The sequence below is a fragment of the Pipistrellus hanaki genome, assembly GCF_964339955.1.
Source record: "Pipistrellus hanaki genome assembly, chromosome: 5".
Taxonomy (NCBI): domain Eukaryota; kingdom Metazoa; phylum Chordata; class Mammalia; order Chiroptera; family Vespertilionidae; genus Pipistrellus; species Pipistrellus hanaki.
Genome location: NC_140507.1, coordinates 78187095 through 78209342, shown reverse-complemented (window position 1 = coordinate 78209342; position 22248 = coordinate 78187095). Strand labels below are relative to the sequence as shown.

At 38.1% G+C, this 22248-nt stretch overlaps 2 protein-coding genes across 2 annotated transcripts in view; one reads left to right on the top strand and one right to left on the bottom strand.

Moving 5' to 3' along the window:
* Positions 1–3772: 3772 nt before the first annotated feature.
* LOC311623364 (olfactory receptor 7A10-like) overlaps positions 3773–22248 on the top strand; it is a gene marked incomplete at both ends in the record, with an annotated part of 32677 nt that continues 14201 nt past the window's right edge. The window contains 2 exons of the mRNA XM_084885360.1: positions 3773–3912; positions 7970–8086. Coding sequence (XP_084741486.1) covers positions 3773–3912; positions 7970–8086 — 257 coding nt within the window. The remainder of the gene's footprint in view (positions 3913–7969; positions 8087–22248) is intronic.
* LOC311622594 (olfactory receptor 7A17-like) lies at positions 18437–19381 on the bottom strand (the record flags this gene model as incomplete). Its single annotated transcript, XM_084883853.1, has 1 exon — positions 18437–19381. The coding sequence occupies one exon, from the start codon at positions 19379–19381 to the stop codon at positions 18437–18439; it is 945 nt and encodes a 314-aa protein (XP_084739979.1).

Sequence of the window (22248 nt, the reverse complement as noted above, 5' to 3'; positions counted from 1 at the left end):
ATATATGTATGTTTATCTTTTATTTTATGTTTTTTGGACCAAATGTGAATTGCTTTATTTTATTTACACTCTTCCTATATCCATGACACTTTGTTTTTTTCCCAAGTAGAAGAGTTTCCTCCCATAATTTCTCAGTGTGAATCAGCTATGTGAGCTCTAGATCCTGGTTTTTGTTCTTCTAAGTAGTGCATTGAAGTATAATTACATAATATAAACTAAACATGATTAAAATGTATAATTTGGTGAATAAAAGCCATATAAAAACTACAGTCCATACCTCAGATTTCCATTTGTATATAAGTCAAGAGAATGCACAATAAACTTTAATGGTTTCTTAATGAAAATGTTAAATATTTAATCTATCTGAGCCTCAATTTCCTTATTTCTAAAGTTAAAGTGGGTTAGTAAACATGGCTTCATATGAATGAGATATGTGGATATATTTTGTTGAGCACAAATAAAATGTTCAAAAATAAATTCTTTGTATGTATGTGTGTTTATTCATATAAATAATTATTTCAAAGGAATATACAGACTTATATGTACACATACACATTCATTATCTCATGTTTTATGTTGAAATGAAACACGAGGAGGTTGAAGAGTATAGAAATAAAAAATGTTTGAATTCATATAAAATGAAAAGATGTAGAAATTTAGACAGAAGATTTCAAGTAAATGATAGACATGAACTTAAATGATAAGTTACTTTTCTTATGTTGATGCTTCAAAGACATTAAAATTTGAAGCACATTTACATTTATGCAATAAGAAATTCTCTACCAGATAAAGAGGCCAAATATCTCCAAATGATTATAAATTACTCCTACTTAAGGAAGATTACAACACAAGGCTTTTGTACCTAGAGGATATTAAATGAATGAATTCAGATACGTGATCTCAGTTTTCTGAACAAAATTTCATTTGATAAATGTTTATATTTACTTTTCAATACCAATGTAAAATTTCCACCTTAGGGATTTAAAACAAACACATTTATGTTGTTATAATTCATAGGTTCAGAACAGGAAATGGGTCTCATTGGACTAAAATTAAGATGTTTGCAAGGCTATGTTTCTTCTGGAGGCTACAGCAAAGAATCTACTTATTTTCTTATTCCATATTTAGATTAGAGTGCAAAAAACTAAATATATTTCCTATAATTAACAAACATTTCACAGTTAGGGACTAAATGACAACTTTAACTTGTGATATAAGGCAGAAATGCAAAATTATTTTGGATAATATGTCATGAAGTCCAGTGTGTAATGCTCAAAGTTTATATCAAAGGAATTTAGTTCTTCCCCTTGTTGAAAAGAAAAGTAGCAATTTTATGTAGATATTTTGGGTCTCTGTCCTTACCACAAGTCAATATTTGGAGATTCAAGTTTTCTAATCAACAAAGAAATGTCTTAAATCAGGGTTGGGATAATATGCTGGCAGCTCAGTCCTCTGAAAGCCAACAGATTTTGTGAGGTCCAGCTAGGTGACATGGATTCACTTGACAATCTTTTGGGGAGACAGAACCTTCAGAAGAACTTTCCATCTTGTCCAGATCCATAGGGAAATCATATGATTAGGAGTTTGAGTAACAAGAGAAAAATGTACCTAATGAGCAGCTATAAGGAGCTATAAATATCTCCTCATCTCCAGTATTTCATCATGTATAACTTGAGTTGCATGGGACCTGGTTGTTGCTTTTGGAATCCTAAGTTTGTCTAAGAGACATGCTTGCCTCCTTCCTGCTGCCTTGTCTGGGCAGAGTTTCAGTCTCCATCATCACCCATCCGGGAGGTTGGACTTTCCCATCAGACTGTCCCCTCCGAGTTTCCAATTAGGCGAGTCCAGAGGTCCAGTTGGTACAACAGGAAAGTGTCAGAAAGGGTCAAAGCCAAGTACATTTATCTGAGGTCTCTTGTTAGCCATCAGCCTATGATTGCTGATTTGCATGATTAACTAATAATTAATGATGCTAAGAGGAGAAACGAACATTGAACTCAGCAACACATTGGTAATTGTTGACAATTAACTGGATGGAAGCCCATTTAGAGGTTGCATTGGGAGGCATAAAATATGTCAAATAAAAGTAGAAGGTATACAATGAGTTTTGCAATTAAAGGGAGTAGGAAGGTAGAGTGCTGGGTATAGAGGGATATCCAGTAAAATAAAAGCAGTTTTTCTTTATTTTTATCATGGGGTCTATTCCACTACATTTCCATATTGATGAGAAAGATCTTTATCCAATAAATTTCTTGCAAATATTACCTTGCAACAGTAGTTCATGAGACATACATTACACACTATCTTCTTTCACTCTGGCATTTAATTCACATGAAAAAGAATTTATTTGATAAGTGAAAGGAGGTATGCTAAATAGCTTAACTTTGCAATTACTTCATTACCTGTGACATGAATATATTTGTGGGTTATTCATTTTTTTTGTCTATTATAAATTGCCTGTACTAGTCTTGACATTTGTATAGTGAGGCTAGCGTGTTTTTATTCCTGTTTTTATTGCATTCTTCTCAACAAGAAATTGGACATTTATTTCACTCATTTCATTGTTTGTCATTGAGTACCTCTCATATATATATGAGAGGAATTGTGAGTGGTTATTGATATTGTGGGCTCAAATTTGTCACTCAGTCATTTTGTATTCTCTTCTTTTTTTAATTTTTTGTTTTGCTTACTGAAAAAAAAGTTCATCTGTTACTTTTATATTCTTCACATGTGAATCTTTGCTATCAGTGAAGTGAATGTTATTCTACATACTTAGTGTTAGTAAATCATCCTATACACATATTACCAACTTGTTTCACATCTCCATTACTCCTTATTGTTCTTTTTGGCCTTTGTGGTTAGCTCTATTCCCTAAATTTGCAGCATCTTCCATCCTGGGCGAGGCATTTTCTTTTGTATTTACTACAGAGTACATTTACCTTTCATTAGCATATTTGAATCCAATATCTTTATATAAGAAGAAATTATAACTTAGATGCTGCTTTCCTCCCACATTTAAAAGCCCTTCTAGGCTATTCTTTTATTTCCAATTTATTAGAAATTTAACCCAGAATTAATGGTCCATGTTGATATTATTAACTTATTGTTTTCTGTTTTTATATAAATTAATTTGATTCTTACTTAATTTTGTTTCACACAGTTGTTTTGTAACCCCTATATTTCACCTAATTTCATTTCTACTGATAATCTGTATTCCATAAATTCTTAGCTTTTAAAAAAATTATCATTGTTTTCTTTGAATACATACACATTCATATACATTTGTTGAAATGCAGAAATAGCATCCTATGCCCAGTAGAAAATTTTCTTTCTATGTTGTACAGTCTTTTTTCCATGTGGCAACTCTTCCTTATTATTCAACAATGCCTATGGTCTTCACTCCAATCAACTAGTGTGATGCCAATTCATTATTACCATGATTACATAATATTTTATGATGTGGTTGTGCTATTCACACTTGAAAACCTTCCATATACATTCTCAATGAATTGTTATTATAACAATTATACAAAAATATTTTGAAATTATTATATTAAAATTCTGGTTCTCTAACAGCTAGGCAGTGTTTTTCCCCCAGGGGACATTGAGCAATATCCAGAGACAGTTTGATCTGTCACATGGTCAGTGTAGCTAGAGTCCAGGAATGCACAGGAGAGACCACATGACAGACAATGATCTGGTCCAGAATGTCAATAGTGCAGAGATTAAGAAACTATGACTTAAAGAATATATGTACTTGTAATATTTAAAGATGTCTTCAGATAGGTTTCCCAATGTTGTAACACTTTATTGTTCTGCCAGAAAAGAGAATAGAGTACCCCTTAGCTACCTGTTTGCAAGTTCTAACCCTGGTCTATGTGACACCTTCTGGAAGAGAGCAGAGAACTACAGGTAGTGGGCTTGAGCCATCAGTAGGACATCCCCTGACAGCTCCTGGATGGGAGAGGGTGCAGATTGGGCTGAGGGACCCCCTGTGCATGAATTTTGTGCACCGGGCCTCTAGTATTTTATGTTGAAAGTAAACTTAAGAGAAATTTAAAGAAGATAGAGGAGACAAACTGCAATCCAGTTGCATTCGTTTGCATGTGGCTTTCCAATTTTCCCAGCACCATTTATTGAAGAGACTATCTTGACTCCAAAGTGCACTTGTGGAACTTTTGTCAAAATTTATCTGTCCACATACATGTGGTTTTATAGCTGGGCTCTCTATTTTGTTCCATTGATCTGTGTAGCTGTTTCTCTGCCAAACCATGCTGTTTTGATTATCATAGCTCTGTGGTATGAAGGGAACCCTCTTTCACTGCTTGTGGGAGTGTAGACTGGTAAAACTACTATGGAAAGCAGTCTGGTGATTCCTCAAAAATTAAAAACAGAGCTATCATATGAACCAACAATCCCACTCCTGGATATACACCTGAAAAACTCAAAATCATTTATACACAAAGATATAAGCACCCTTATGTTCATTGCAGCTTTATTCAAGGTGGCTAAGAGCTGGAAACAGCCAAAGTGCCCTCTGATAGAGAATTGGATAAAGATGTGGTATATACACAATGGAGTACTTCATGGCAATAAGAAAGGATGAAATAGCATCATTTACAACAACATGGATGGACCTTGAGAACCTTATGCTATGTCAGTGGTCGACAAACTCACTAATCAAGAGAGCCAAATATCGATAGTACAACGATTGAAATTTCTTTGGAGAGCCAAATTTTTTTAAAACTCGAACTTCTTCTAATGCCGTTTCTTTAAAATAGACTCGCCCAAGCGGCAGTATTTTGTGAAAGAGCTACACTCAAGGGGCCAAAAAGCCCCATGTAGCTCACGAGCCACAGTTTGCTGACCATGGTGCTAGGTGAATAAGCCAGACAGAAAAAGCTAAGAACTATATGATTTCACTCATATGTTGAATATAAAACTGAAACTTATGAACACAAACAGCAGTGTGGTAGTTGCCAGAGGGAGGGGGTGGGGGAAGAAAGGGGCCCTAATATGAGGTGACAGGAGGGGATTTGATTTTGGATGGTGGGCACGTGATCCTATATACAGATTTTGTAAATTAGTAATCCACACATGAAACCTATATGTTTATATTGACTAATGTCACCCCAGTAAAATTAAATAAATAAATAAATAAATAAATAAATAAATAATAAATAAAGAATATGGAAATGAAGAGAATGAATTTCTGAATTAACATAAAATGAAAAGATGTAAATATATAGGCACGAAGATTTAAAGTAAATGGTAAACATGAAATTATATGATGGATTGCTTTTCCCATGTTAATGCCTCTAAGGCATCAAAATTGAGAACACATTTACATTTATTCAATAAGAAATTCTCTACCCGCTAAAGAGGCTGAATATCTCCAAACTGATTACACATTTCTTTTACTTAAGCGGGGGAGATTACAACCCAAAATGCCTTTACCCAGGGAAGGGTAAATGAATGAATGGAGACACCGGTTTCCTGAAGAAAATTTTCATTGGATGAATCTGTATTAATTTAAAAAATATTTTTTTTTTGATTTTTTACAGAAAGGAAGAGAGTGGGATAGTTAGAAACACCTATGAGAGAGAAACATCGATCAGCTGCCTCTTGCACACCCCCTACTGTGGATGTGCCTGCAAGCAAGGTACATGCCCTTGACCGGAATCGAACCTGGGACCTTTCAGTCCACAGGCCGATGCTCTATCCACTGAGCCAAACAGGTTTCAGCTGTATTAATTTTTTAATGCTAATCTAAATTTATCACCTGAGTGATTTAAAACAAACACATTCATGCCCTTACAATTCCTGACGTCAGAAAGATGAAATGGGTTTCAGTGGGCTAATATCAAGATGTTTGCAGGGCTGGGATTCTCCTGGGGGCTACAGGGAAGAGTCTATTTACTTTCCTATTCCAAGCTTAGAGTGTAAAATAATATAAATATGTCTCTTATAACTAACCAATATTTCACAGAGGGACTAAATGCCGGCTCTTAACTTGTGATATAAATTGCAATGCCAAATTATTTTGGCTAATGTGTCATGAAGCCCAGTGTGCAACACTCAAATATTATATCAAGGAAACTTATTTCTCTCCCTTGTTGAAAAAAAAATAGCAATTTTCTGTAGATATTAAGGGCCACAAGTCAATATTTGGAGATGCAAGTTTTCTAATTCAAACTACATCCTCAGTCTTAAATTTGGAAAAATTTTAAACCGCTGTTGGGATAAGGTGCTGGAATGTTAGTCCTCTGAAACCCAACAAATGTAATGGGGAAGAATGAGTAAAAAGTGGACTCACTTTAATTCTAAGCTGGCCTTTTGGGTACACGCAGTCTCCAGAAAAACATTTCCTTCTGTCCAGACCCACAGGGAAATCAGGTGATTAGGAGTTGCAGTAACAAGACAGAAATGCACCTAATGAACAGACACAGGAAGCTGTAAATATCTCCTCATCTCCAGTCTCTCAGCGTGTGTGACCTGGGGCTGGAGGGGAACCGTTGTTGCTTTTGGAATCCTGTTTGTCTAGGAGACCTGTACTTGTCTCCTGCCTGCTGGCTTGTCGGGGCAGAGAGCTTCAGTCTCCATCCTCACCCATCCATAACGTTGGACTTTCCCATGAAGACTTTCTCCTCATTGTTCCCCATCAGGTGAGTCCAGAGGTCCAGTAGGAAAGGGTCAGAGAGAGTCAAAGCCAAGCACATGTACCTGAGGTCTCTTGATAGGCATCCACCTATGGTTGCTTGTTTGCCTGATTAAGTAATTAATGACTGATATATGACTCTAAAAGGAGAAGTGAACATAGAACTAATTGCTGATAATTAATTGATGAAAGACAAATTAGAGGTGGTAATTGAGGCATAAAGTGATTCAAGTAAAAGTAAAACGTGTACACTGAGTTTTGCAACTAAAAGGAGCAAGAAAATAAAGCAGTACGTATGGAGGGATGTCCAATCAAGTGAGGGCAGTTCTTTATTTTTATCATGGCATCTATTTGACTATGTTTCCATTTATGAGAATCGTTGCTATCACAAAAATGAAAGAGAATGTTTTTCTGATTACTCAGTGCTAATAAATCACCCTACACACACGACCTTCTATCACTCTGGTATTCAATTCACATGAAAAAGAATATATGATAAATAACAGGAGGTATGCTGAATAGTTTAACTTTGCAATGACTTCATTTTCTGTGACGTGAATATATTTGTGGGTTAGTTATTCATTTGTTTAATCTCTTTTAAGACATCTGTAAAGTCTTGACAAGTGTGTAGAATGATCAGAGTATTTTTATTCCTGTTTTTGATTGCATTCTTCCCAACAAGGAATTGGAGGTTTCTTTCACACACTTTGTTGTTTGTTTTGATACCCTCATGTGTGTATATGTGGATAATTGTGAGTGTTTATTAATCGAGTAGGCTCAAACCTGCCAATCATATTGCTTTCTCCCCATTGCTTTTTCCAAATTTTATTTCATTTTTAAAAACTAATACTTTATTGTTGAAAGTAGTACATTGTCCTCCATTGACCCCTTCCAGCTCTGCCCCTACAAACCTCCCCCCCCACCCAAGGCTTTGTTCTCCCCACTATTGTCTGTGTTATGCATACATGCATACAAGGTCTTTGGTTGTTTACCTTCTACCAACCAGCCCTCCCAAGCCTTCTCTCTGAGATTCCACACCCTGTTCCATGTTAATCAATATATATGCCTCAAATGCATGAAATATATTCTTAATAAAGCAATAATATATACAATGTGTAAAGAACAAGTTGTTGGTAGAAAGAAAATTCTATTGAGAAATGCCAATAGAGATACCACAACGGGGAATAAATCACATAGCAGAAATGAAAATTATTTTCCTGATTCTAAACATAAATATGTCATCTATTCTCACTTACTACTGCTTGCTAAAGTGAAAATGAGCTTTTCATTTTTTTTTCTATTTTCTGGTAGTCAAATTCCTCAACACAAGAAACCAGGCAATGGGACACACATTTCAGAATTTCTTCATCTGGGACTTTCACAGGAACCGGAACTGCAGCCACTCATATTTGGACTATTTCTCTCCATGTACCTGATCTCTGTGTTTGGAAACCTACTTATCATCCTGGCTGTGAGCTCAGATTCTCACCTCCACATGCCCATGTACTTCTTCCTCTCCAACCTGTCCTGGGTAGACATCTGTTTTACCTCCATCACCGTCCCAAAGATGCTGTGGAACCTCCAGACACAGAGCAAAGCCATCACCTATGGAGGCTGCATCACACATGTATTTTTTCATAGTTTTTGGTGAGTTGGACAAATTTTTTTTTTTTTTTTAAATAAGTTTTTATTTTTCATATTATTACAAATGTTCCTTCCCCTCCCCCCCCCCCACCATTGCTCTCCTCCACCAGGTTCCCACCCCACCCTCTGCCCTTTCCCCTCTCCCCATTGTCCTCATCCATAGGTGCACAGTTTATGTTCAGTCTCTTCCCACGCCCCCCTCTCCCCTTTTCCCCAAGAATCGTCAGTTCACTCCCCTTCCATACCTCTGATTCTATTATATTCAACAGTTAATATTGTTCATCAGATTTTTTTAATTTCCTTGGTTTTTAGATTCACTTGTTGATAATTACGTATTTGTTGTTCATAATTTTTATCTTTGTTTACTTTCTCTTCTGAAAGAACCCCCTTCAGCAATTCATGTAATTCTGGTTTGGTGGTGATGAACTCCTTTAGCTTTTTTTTATTAGTGAAGCTCTTTATCTGGCCTTCGATTCTGAGTGATAGCTTCGCTGGGTAGCTTATTTTTGGCTGTAGGTTCTTGCTATTCATCACCTTGTATATTTCTTGCCATTCCCTTCTGGCCTGCATGGTTTCCGTTGAGAAGTCAGCTGACAATCGTATAGGTGCTCCTTTATAAGTTACTACCTTCTTTGCTCTTGCTTCTTTTAATATTCTCTCTTTATCTTTTGCTCTTGGAATTTTAATAATGATGTGTCTCGGTGTGGTCCTCTTTGGATTCCTTTTGTTTGGAGTTCTGTGCACTTCCTGGACTTGTAAGTCAAATTCTTTCACCAGGTGGGGGAAGTTTTCTGTCACTATTTCTTTCAGTATGTTTTCGATATCTTGCTCTCTCTCATCTTCTGGAACCCCCATAATTCTGATGTTGGTTCGCTTGAAGTTGTCCCAGAGGTTTCTTACATTATCTTCAATTTTCTGGATTCTCTTGCCTTCTAGCTTCTGTGGAGGAGTGTCTTCTGGCTCTTTATGTTCCAAATCTTTGACTTGATTCTTGCGATCTTCCCTTCTGTTTTTAGGACTCTGTAGAATATTTTTTATTTCAGACAATGTATTCTTTATTTCTTGTTGTTCCCTTATCATTTCTTGATGGTCTCTTTTCATATCCTCATAGGCCTTATCCATCTTTTCTAGGAAATTCTTGAAAAACCTTATAAGCGTAGATTTGAACTCTATATCCAGACGCTTTTTGTCCTCCATTTCTTTCGTTTGTGATCTATTTTGTTGTCGCATTTCGCAGTTACAGATGAGACGGGATTTCAGGGTGGAGCCTGCAGCTTTGGCTTCCGTCAGCCCCGCCCTATGCGGGTCCTTCAGTGCTCGCTGCCGGCGCCTCTGAGAGAAAGGTGCCCTCGATTTTCGCCTGCTGCCAAACAGTCTATGCTCTCCCACAATGAGCCCGGTATTGGGGTTCAGTTCAGTTGGAAGTGGAGTTGGAGGTGGCGTTCACAGCAGTCTGGAGCCCCAGTCTCCTTCCCGTCAGGGCAATCCCGCGGCACAGCCGACCGTCCCTTCTCTGGGGGCAGTGTGCGCGCCTCTGGGACCTCCTTTCTCCGCTACCCCGGGGTTCGGACCTACAGCCCAGCTCCCTATGGCTGAGCCTGAGTCCCCGGGGTCTGGCCCAGAACGGGGGTTCAGAGCAGTCAGGGGCCCAGCACAGTCGGAGTTTTATCTCCTTTCCGCTAGGGAACGCCCGCCAGGCACTCGGCCTCCCTCCTCTCCGGCTCCGTCCTCTTCTCGCGCGCCGCGTGTCTCCGTACCTTGGGCTTTTACAGCTCCTCCGTGCTTCCTTCTGGTTTTCTCCTTGCTTCTTGTTGTAGGATTTCCAGTCAGTCGACTTTCCTGTAGTTCTGGGTAATGCCCATTTTATATTTTAGTTGTATTTTATTAAAATTGTTGTGTGCGGCTGCAGCTAGTTGCCTACCCGAGCAGCCATCTTGGATTCTCTCGAGTTGGACAATTTAATCCTGACTGTGATGGCCTATGACCGGTTTGTGGCCATTTGTCACCCCCTGCTCTACATGGTCATTATGAACCCCTGGCTCTGTGGATTGCTGGTTCTGGTGTCCTGGATCATTAGTGTCCTGAATTCCTTGCTACATACCTTACTGGTGTTGCACCTGTCCTTCTGTTCAGACTTGGAAATCCCCCACTTTTTCTGTGAAATCAATCAGATGGTCCAACTTGTCTGTTCTGACATCTTTCTTAACAATACTCTAATGTATTCTTCAGCTGTGCTGTTATGAGTTGGTCCACTTGCTGGGATCCTTTACTCTTACTGTAAGATACTTTCCTCCATACATAGAATTGCATCCGCTCAGGGGAAGTATAAAGCATTTTCTACTTGTGCATCTCACCTCTCAGTTGTTTCCTTATTTTATAGTACAGTCCTAGGAGTATACCTCAGCTCTACTGCTTTCCACAGTACACACTCAAGTGCAATAACCTCTGTGATGTACACTGTGGTCACACCCATGCTGAACCCCTTCATCTACAGTCTCAGGAACAAGGACTTAAAAGGGGCCCTGGAAAGATTCCTTGGTAGGTAAGCTCTTCAAAGCTAACTGCACTAGGCTGAATAATTACCCAGGAATGCAGGGTTCAAATCCTCAGGGCCAGAAGTTCTGTTACAAATTAATCCAATATTTCGACCATATGTCACTGTAAATACTCATTTATCTTAAAGGGTAACATGAATTACTTTTGCTTAATTTGTTACCTTATGACATATTTCATTCCAAGTAATTTTTCTAATGTGTTGCTGGGAGAATAGTCATGAATTTTCCCACTATGGAGAAAATTATACTTGGCTACTAAAGTCATTTGCATAATTCTGTTTTAGAGGTAACTCTTAGACCACGGTATTCACGTATTTGTTCATCATTATTTTTTACAGCACCATCTTTACTGCTCCTCTTGATAATGTGGACTTTGTCATGCTAGTATGTTTTATAGAATGTTCTCCTGGTTTTATGTTCTTCATTCTATTATTCATCTCTGAGTACACATGCCTACCATAGCCACTGGGAAATATTGACTATCAAATACATGTTTCCACGAAGAGTCTAAAACAAATACGCATTTTACTAGATAGATTGGTCTAATATGGTTAGAATCAGAGATGACCTTAAATGTGATGACGCAATAATCGCCATACAATATTTCACTATACAAAAATGTTTTTCATGACAATTTTGTATTTAATAAAGGGTGGAATATACTGTCCATGTGTAAGGCTTCTTAATTGGGGTGAAAGATTATGTGGTGTATTTTATAAACATTTTCTGAACTATTTCACTGTTTTGGCACAAAACTTTCTTTCTATATGATTTTTTAAAAAGTAAGCAGGACAGAGAGAGAAGAAGAGAGAAACATCCATATGAGAGAGAGAACTATTGATCAGTTGTCTCTCATACACATTCCAACTGGGGATCCAATCCACAACCTGGAAATGTGCCCTGACTGGGAATAGGACCAGCAACCTTGCTGTGCATGGGATGATGCTTAACAAAGTGAACCATACAAGCCAGGGCTCCTTGAAAGCTTTGAATGTGCTCCCTACTAATGGGACTCTTTCTAGTGTTCTAAATTCACTCTCTCCCATTTTCTAAATTTTTTTCAAATCCACCAAAGGGAAAGTGAGTGAACAATCTCACTAACACACAATAAGTATCTTTATACTCAGGAATAACTTCAACCTTTAAAATATATATATAATTTATTTTATTTTATTTATTTATTTATTTTTTACTGATTTCAGAGAGGAAGGGAGAGGGAGAGAGAGAGATAGGAAAATCAATAATGAGGGAGAATCATTAATTTCCTGCCTGCTACATGCCCCCTACTGGGGATTGAGCCCCATCCATGGCCATTTCTTGACTGGAATTGAACCTAAAACCCTTCAGTCCCCAAGCCGATGCTCTATATACTTAAGCAAACCAGCGAGAGCAGTATTTTCAATCTTTATGGTCAAAGGAAGAATCCTGCCCTGTTATATGTAGATTTTCTTGCACAAACATGCATGTCCTTCCATTCTGTCTTGACTACCTGGAAGGGAGCCTCAGTGAAGGCACTTTTACAAAGTTAACTAAAATGTATAGGAGTTACAGTATGATTGTGAGTGCTATCCTCAAATATCAGTACAAATGTCAGATTATTATAATTTATCTCAGTTATTTTTGCTTTGATTATAGTTAATTCATTATTGTTATGTAACAAACCACCCTAAAGTAAATATTTTCATATTATTCCTTTATTTTCCAATGGGTTTGTGTAGTAGCAAGATGTTCTGATCTCTGCTGGTCTCCTCATGAGTCTGCAGTCAGCTATGGGTCAGCAGGGGTGTCTCTCCTGACCTTTCTAATGTATCAGGGGCTCAGGTATGGTGACTGATCTAGGCAGGGCTTGGCTGTAATAAATGAGCTCTGCTCCCATGTCCTCTCCTTCTCTGGAAGGCCCCCAAGGTTTTTTCACATGGCTGATGCATGTCAAATTAAAAAACTGCTTGCAGAAAGATTAAATGTTGCTCAGCAAACTATTTTCAATCGTTTACAAGCAATGGAAAAGATTCTTTTTTTTTTTTTTTTTTTTTTTTTTTTAAGATTCTTAAAGGAAGGATAATGGGTGTCACATCAATTGAACAAAAGACAAATGGAAAACCAAAAAGTCATTAATAAAATGTTGCTTCATTGGCATGAAAATTTTTTTTCATGGAATTGTGACTGGCGATGTAAATGATTCATTTTGAGAATCCGAAATGCCCAAAATCATAGGTTGATCCAGGTCAACCATTAACAACCGAAAGCCAAATCACTTTGGAAAGAAGACAAAGCTCTGCTTGGTGGGATCAGGAAGGTGTGGTGTATTATGAGCTTCTAAAATCAGGTGAAACTGTTAATACTGATTGCTACCGACAACAAATAATCAAGTTGAACTACACTTCAATTGTAAAATAACCAGAATGTGCAAGAAGACATAGCAAAGTATTTTGTTTCATGATAGTGCATCATCACACAGTTTAAAACCAGTTAAAGACACGTTAAAAGATCTTGCCTAGGAAGTATTAACCCACCCACTCTATCCAAAGGACCTTGCTCCTTCATATTATCACTTGTTCTGATCAATGGCACATGCACTTTCTCCCATCCAAGTGCTAACCAGGCCCGACCCTGCTTAGCTTCAGAGATCAGAGGAGATCGGGCGCGTTCAGGGTGGTATGGCTGTAGACAGCACATGCACTTTCTGAGCAGCACTTCAAAACATATGAAGAAGTAGAAAATTGGGTCTCTGAATGGTTTGCCTCAAAACAAGAGAAGTTCTATTGTTACAGTATCCACAAATTATCTGAAAGATGGGGGAAATGTGTAGCTAGTGATGTACATTACTTTGAATAAAGCACTTTTCATTTTTCTGTTGGAATTATTGGGTTTACTATGATTACAAAATTTGCCATATTAACCAGTACACCTAATATATTTTAAATTTTTCTTCTGATGTTTTGAAATGTGTGACTAAGAAGTTAACTGACTTTTGTCAATGTTTCATGGGTGCTTAAAAAGGAGACCTATTATTTGTTTATAAGTTACAAAGTTCAATATTTATCAGTTAATTAAACGTTTATAATTCAGAAAAAAACCCTAGTTCAAAAATAATCAACAACAGATAACTACTGTCCTCACTTATATTTACCTTGATTATTGTATTAGTAAGTTATTGTTGCATGGCAAGCCATCCTACAAGCACATTATTTGATACTAGAGATGCTGTGCACTGATTCATGCACTGGCGGGGATTGGGCAGAAACTGGCTCTCCAACATCCCCTGGGGGTTCTGGATTGTGAGAGAGTAGAGGCCAGGCAGATGGACCCCACCAGTGCATGATTGGGGCTGGAGAGGGACCCCAGGAGGGCTTCAAGGTCTGTCAGACACATCTCACCCAACCCCAATTGGCCAAACCCCAACAACAAGCCAACCTACGAGATAGAAAGTCTGCCCCCTGGTGGTTAGTGTGCATCATATCAACTGATCAAATGAAATGTCAGTTACTTTGCATATTAAGCTTTTAAAAAGTAGGATAATGCCATTATTACCAAGTGTGATTGTGTGATGGGGAGCTTTTCTGAACTCCACTAGTCTCTTTATAAATCTATAGTCAGTTGTGAGTCTCTACAAGTGTTTTTAAGTCTCATTCATGATGTGCGGGTCCATGGTGATTTTCTCCCTTGAAGCAGTATATATTCAGTTTACCCTGTTTCTATATCTACCTTTATCTTCTATCTTAAAGAAAAGAAAGTGTACGGAGTGTGAATTGCTTTATTTTACTTCTACTATCCCTTTATCCATGAAAGTTAGCTTTTTTTCCAGGTAGAAGAGATTCCTCCCACTAGCAGAGGTCCATATCCTGGCTTTTTTTTTCCTTCTAGGTTTTTTATAAGTATAATTACATCATGTAATTGCAATATGATTAAAATTTACAATCTGATGAATAAAGGCATTCAAAAATTGCAGTCTATGTCTCATGTTTTTATTTATTTATTTTATTATTTATTTATTTATTTATTTATTTTAAATCAATCTTTATTGTTCATATTATTACAAAGGTTCCTTTTTTCCCCCCACCATTGCTCTCCTCCACCAGGTTCCCACCCCACCCTCTGCCCTTTCCCCACTCCCCATTGTCCTCATCCATAGGTGCACAGTTTATGTTCAGTCTCTTCCCACGCCCCCCTCTCCCCTTTTCCCCAAGAATCATCAGTTCACTCCCCTTCCATACCTCTGATTCTATTATATTCAACAGTTACTATTGTTCATCAGATTTTTTTTTTAATTTCCTTGGTTTTTAGATTCACTTGTAGATAGTTACGTATTTGTTGTTCATAATTTTTATTTTTTATTTTATTGATTTTTTTATACAGAGAGAAAGGGAGAGAGATAGAGAGTTAGAAACATCGATGAGAGAGAGTCATCGACCAGCTGCCTCTTGCACACCCTCTACTGGGAATATGCCCGCAACCAAGGTACATGCCCTTGACCGGAATCGAACCCGGGACCCTTCAGTCCCCAAGCCGACGCTCTATCCATTGAGCCAAACCGGTCCCGGCTTGTTCATAATTTTTATCTTTGTTTACTTTCTCTTCTGGAAGAACCCCCTTCAGCAATTCATATAATTCTGGTTTGGTGGTGATGAACTCTTTTAGCTTTTTTTTATTAGTGAAGCTCTTTATCTGACCTTCGATTCTGAGTGATAGCTTTGCTGGATAGATTATCTTTGGCTGTAGGTTCTTACTATTCATCACCTTGAATATTTCTTGCCATTCCCTTCTGGCCTGCATGGTTTATGTTGAGAAGTCAGCTGACAATCGTATAGGTGCTCCTTTATAGGTAACTACCTTCTTTGCTCTTGCTTCTTTTAATACATGTATTCTCTCTTTGTCTTTTGCTCTTGGAATTTTAATTATGATTTGTCTTGGTGTGGTCCTCTTTGGATTCCTTTTGTTTGGAGTTCTGTGCGCTTCCTGGACTTGTAAGTCTAATTCTTTCACCAGGTGGGGGAAGTTTTCTGTCACTATTTCTTTCAGTATGTTTTCGATATCTTGCTCTCTCTCATCTTCTGGGACCCCCATAATTCTGATGCTGGTTCGCTTGAAGTTGTCCCAGAGGTTTCTTACATTATTTTCAATTTTCTGGATTCTGTTGCCTTCTTGCTTCTGTGGAGGAGTGTCTTCTGGCTCTTCATGTTCCAAATCTTTGACTTGATTCTTGCGATCTTCCCTTCTGTTTTTAGGACTCTGTAAAATATTTTTTATTTCAGACAATGTATTCTTTATTTCCTGTTGATCCCTTATCAGTTCTTGATGACTCCTTATTAATTCTAGTTGATCTCTTTTCATATCCTCATAGGTCTTATCCATCTTTTCTAGGAAATTCTTGAAAAACCTTATAAGCGTAGATTTGAACTCTATATCCAGACGCTTTTTGTCCTCCATTTCTTTCGTTTGTGATCTATTTTGTTGTCGCATTTCGCAGTTACAGATGGGACGGGGTTTCAGGGTGGAGCCTGCAGCTTTGGCTTCCGTCAGCCCCGCCCTATGCGGGTCCTTCCGTGCTCGCTGCCGGCGCCTCTGAGAGAAAGGTTCCCTCGATTTTCACCTGCTGCCCAACAGTATATGCTCTCCCACAATGAGCCCAGTATTGGGGTTCAATTCAGTTGGAAGTGGAGTTGGAGGTGGCGTTCAGAGCAGTCTGAGCCCCAGTCTCCTTCCGGCCAGGGCAATCCCGCCGCACAGCGGACCATCCTTTCTCTGTGCGCAGTGTGCGCGCCTCTGGGACCTCCTTTCGCTGCTTCCCCGGAGTCCCGCCTTACAGACCAGCTCCCTCTGGATGAGCCTGGGTCCCCGGGGTCTGGGCTAGAACTGGGGTTCAGAGCAGTCGGGGGCCTAGCACAGTCGGAGTTTTATCTCCTTTCCGCTAGGGAACGCCCGCCAGGCACTCTGTCTCCCCCTCCTCTCTGGCTCCATCCTCTCCATGTGCCGCGTCTCAGTACCTTGGGCTTTTCCAGCTCCTCCGAGCCTCCTTCTGGTTTTCTCCTTGCTTCTTGCTGTAGAATTTCCAGTCAGTCAACCTTCCTGTAGCTCTGGGCAATGTCCGTTTTATATTTTAGTTGTATTTTATTGAAATTGTTGTGTGCAGCTGCGGCTAGGTGTTCACCTGGGCGCAGCCATCTTGGATCCCCTATGTCTCATGTTTTTAAATGATGTTTTGTGTTATTTTTTGTTAATCCTTAAATGAGGATATTTTTCTTTGATTTTTAGAGACAGTTGAAGAGAGAGAGACAGAGATGATTTTCCAGAAGATGATGACATGATTGTCATTGAATAAATGAGTAAATTCTTGATACTGTAGGATTCACAGTTTGTCTGGTTTGTGTTGACAACTACCATACTACCGTACCGTATACAGGTATTGAATTTCCTTTATTTTCATTTAACAATAAATGTGTACCATATTCTTCTTCATGGAAAAATAAGACATCTCCTGAAAATGAGACCTAGCGCATCTTTGGGAGCAAAAATTAATATAAGACACTGTCTTATTTTCGGGGAAACAGGGTATTAACAAGTCAACAAATGATAAGTGCTGGTGAAGATGCTGAGAAAAAGGAACCCTCTTGCACTGTTGGTGCGACTGCAGACTGGTGCAGCCATTGTGGAGAACAGTATGGAGTTTCCTCAATAAACTAAAAATTTGACCCAGTGACCCCACTACTAGGAATATATCACAAGAAACTAGAAACACCAATCAGAAAGGATACATGCACCCCTATGTTCATAAAAGCACAATTTACCATACCTAAGATTTGGAATCAGCCTAAGTGCCCATCAGCAGATGAGTGGATTAGCCAACTTGGTACATCTACACAATGGAATACTATGCTGCTGTATAAAGGAAGGAATCCCTACCATTTGCAACAGTATGAATGGAACTGGGGAGCATTATGTTAAGTGAAATATGCCCATCAGAGAAAGATAAATATCACATGATCTCACTCATTTATGGAATATAATGAACAACATAAACTAATGAACAAAACCATATTGAGAGATAGAGAAACATCAATCAGACAGTCAAACCTCAGAGGAAAGGTAGGGGATGGTGGGGTAAGGTGGAGAAATCAACCAAAGGTATGCATGTGTGTACGACTAACCAATGGACACCCACACCAGGGGGGTGAGGACATGCGTAGGAAGAGTGGGAAGACAATGGGGGGGGGAGGGCAAGAACACATATGTAATACCTTAATCAATAGAGAAAAAATATTAAAAAAGAAAGGAAAGAATAATGAACATATAAGTGAAAATTGTGGTTAAAGAGTTTGCTGTAGAATAAAATAACGCAAATGACCTTAGTATCCAACTATAATTTTGTCCACAGGGGTAGTATAATTTCTTACAGAAAACAATACAAAAATTACTTGGGATGAAAAGTGTTATAAAATATTGAATTATGCTAAAGTAATTTGTGTTAACCTAGGAGATAAATGAGAGTTTCCTTTTATATATGGTCCAAATATTGGGTTAATTTGTGTCAGACTTCTGGCTCTGCTGATTTGCACCCTGCATTCCTGGGCAATTATACAGCCTAGTACAGTTGTTCCTCGAAGAGCTTACCTGCCAAGATTTTCAGGGACACTTTTATGTCCTTGTTCCTGAGACTGTAGATGAAGGGGTTCAGCATAGGTGTGACCACAGTGTACATCACCGAGGCTGTTGCACTTGAGTGTGCACTGTGGGTAGCAGTAGAGCTGAAATAAACTCCTAGGCTCGTACCATAAAATAAGGAGACAACTGAGAGGTGAGACGCACAGGTAGAAAATGCTTTATACTTCCCCTGAGCTGATGGGATTCCCCATATAGAGGAAAGTATCTTAGAGTAAGAGTAAAGGATCCCAGCAAAGGGACCAACAGCCAACAGCCCAGATGAAGAATACATCAGGATGTTGTTAAGGTAGGTGTCAGAACAGGCAAGTTGGACCACCTGATTGACTTCACAGAAAAAGTGGGGGATTTCCAAGTCTGAACAGAAGGACAGCCTCAACACCATTAAGCTATGTAGCAAGGAATTCAAGACACTCATGATCCAGGAAACCAGAACCAGCAGTCCACAGAGCCGGGGGTTCATGATGACCATGTAATGCAGAGGGTGGCAGATAGCCATAAATCGGTCATAGGCCATTACTGTCAGAATAAATTCGTCCAACCCAGCAAAAAGTATGAAAAAATACATCTGGGTAATGCAGCCTTCATAGGTGATTTCTTTGCTCTGTGTTTGAATGTTACACAGCATCTTTGGGACGGTGGTGGAGGTGAAACAGATGTCTACCAAGGACAGGTTGGAGAGGAAAAAGTACATGGGTGTGTAGAGGTGGGAGTCTGAGCTGATGGCCAGGATGATGAGCAGGTTTCCCAACACAGTGATCAGGTACATGAAGAGGAAAAGCCCAAATATGAGGGGCTGCAATTCCAGTGCCTGTGAAAGTCCCAGAAGGACAAACTTTGACATTTGTGTACCATTGCCTGGTTCCATGTGTCATTAGTGACTACCAGAAAATAGAAAAAATGGAAAACAAGTTTTCATATTAGCAGGCATTTGAAACTGAGAATAAATGACATATTTATGTTTCAGAATCAAGAATGTAATTTCCATTTTTGGTGTTTGACTTGGTCCCCATTATGGTATCTCTATTAGCATTTGTCATTAGAATTTCCTTTTCTACTATCTACCTGTTCTTCAAATATATGTTTATTTCTGTTTTATTGAGGATATCACTCATTAATTTAGGGAATATTCAGTATATTGACTACAGACCAGGTCAGGCAATTTTTAGAGTATGGTATGCTGAGAAACAAAGTCCTTACAAACTAATCATGGAGAAAGAATATAATCAAATAAAAATAATAAAACATATGCAATGGGGCAGCTGCTAAAAACAAAAGTAAATCTCATTAAAGAAGAGAGTGGAGAGAGGGTGTTCTTTTTTATAGAGTGTAGCCAAACTTGCCAAAGATAACACTTAAACAGATACCTCATAGATCACTAACTGGGAAAATGAAGCATAAGTGTTTTCCAGGCAAAAGACACAGGCTGTGCAAAGACCCTGAGGAAGATGATTGTTTAGAAAACCAGGGCTCAAAATGAGTCAGAGTATCAAGCAGAATGAACACAGCAATGCAGGATCAGAGATGTCAGAGAATATTTAGAAAAATGGTCACTTGTGTGCTGCTGTTGTAACTTCAGGTCATGGGGAGTGGCTTGTGCACACTTTGTAAATCTAGCACTTCATTAATCTGGTTGCAGGAGCATCTTGTGAATTGAAAAGGATCTCCTCCTTATATCTCCTCTTGATATTAGAGTCATATTGGAATATATCAATCCAGGCATTGCTCTCAGATTACAACACACACACACACACACACACACACACACACACACACACACGCAAAAAATAGCACACCATGGCCTTTCCCCAACTGTTATTTCTGTGTCCTTCTCACACTGATACTATTTAGACCATAAGAAGATACAATTCTAGATGTCCAGATCAACTATCTTTTCCAAAAAGAATTTAGAAATAGTATATTGATATTCTCATAGGACACTTCTCATGGACAAATAAGGTTTACAATGCCCACTTTCTGTCTTGTATTTAAAGAAACATGAACAATAGGTTAAACAAACATGCAGAGAGAGAAAGAGCAAGAAAGTGGACATGAGGAAAAAGAGATATTTAGTTAGCTCAGATAGACAACAAGAAAGAAAAATCTTCTTCAGATTCTTGTTGCTTTTCAACCTTAATTATATCCTCCTCAAAGCCAAGAAAAAGGAATAGAGGAGAAAAAGTAAATTTGTCAAAAACACAAAGGTTTTTACAGGTATATCATGTAACTACTCCAAATGAACTCTGAAAAAAAAAATAAATCAGTAACTCACAAAAGGAAATATATAAAAACAACACAGGGTGAATATTTTCTACTATCAAGCAGCAGAAGACTGGTTTTTCCTTTGCATCTTCTATATTTATTTTATCAGTTGGTCTTGATATGATTGATGGTAAATGAGGCAATACTTTTCTCACTTTTCTTATGAGGCATCATTTTTAATTTTAGCTTTAATCTTCATCCAATGTCCAAAGGCTTCTGAAGATGTGATCAATACATCCTGCACATGCCATGGCAATCCATTCTTCTACACTGAGTAACTTTCTTCATATGATGTAAGCCTGAGCACCTGGTCATACAAACATTTTTTCATTGTACACTGACTTTATCACAGTGCCAGGTCCACACAAGCAGGGTTTCACCTGTTTTGTTCACCTTTGTATTTTCACAAATGTGTGTGAATATATGTGCACTTTTATAGGCAAACCTTTAAAGAAATATGAAGTTATGAAGTGAAAACAATGGCAGGGAGAATGAAACCTATTTAAACAGAGCAAATTCCAAGCAACTGTATTAAAGAAAATTGAGTGCAGCATCAAAGCCTAACGAAAACATGGTATAATAAATAGCAATAATTTAGGGTTAGTAACTTGGATTAGTTATCAAATTGGCAATGGCATAGACATAGAAGACAATCTATAATGTTTCTAGGAATTGTATCACATAGTAGATGCTCCATTGTTATTTCTTGAATGAATTAGGAATTAGGTCTCAGTATATAAGTGCACTGAAGCCATGGAAAGTCTGCATTTCAATATATTTGGAAACATTGAATTGTTTAACAGAAGGTGGGAATGTATTAACCTAGAAGGAAATGCAATTGTTCCCCTCAGTCACTTTACAAAAAATCAGAATAATTGCCTACTCATTTTAAACTGTAAACAGCCTTTTTTTTTTTAAATGTATCTTATTGATTTTTTACAGAGAGGAAGAGAGAGAGATAAAGAGTAAGAAACATCAATGAGAGAAAATCATCAATCAGCTGCCTCTTGCACACCCCCTACTGGGAATGTGCCTGCAACCAAGGTACTACATGCCCTAGACTGAAATTGAACCTGGGACTTTTCAGTCCGCAGACCAACACTCTATCCACTGAGCCAAATCGGTTAGGCAACCAATCCTTTTCATGTAAAATGATAGAAAACTGCATATTAATATGTATGGGTGGGCCAAACCATCATAATTTATTCAAGAGACTTAGTAATAATGAGACAGACATATTTAAGTAAATAAAATGTAAACATTTTAATGGCCAAATCATTTCCCAAAGTCAATTGAGAAATAATAATTTATATTAAGTTTTATTTTTAAATTTCATGGAATTTAGTGGGGTAATATTGGTTAATAATATTATATAGTTTTCAGGTGTACAATTCTATCATAAATCAGATGTATAGAGTATTATGTGTTCAGCTCTCCTAGTCAAGTCTCCTTCTTTCACCAATTATTATTCTG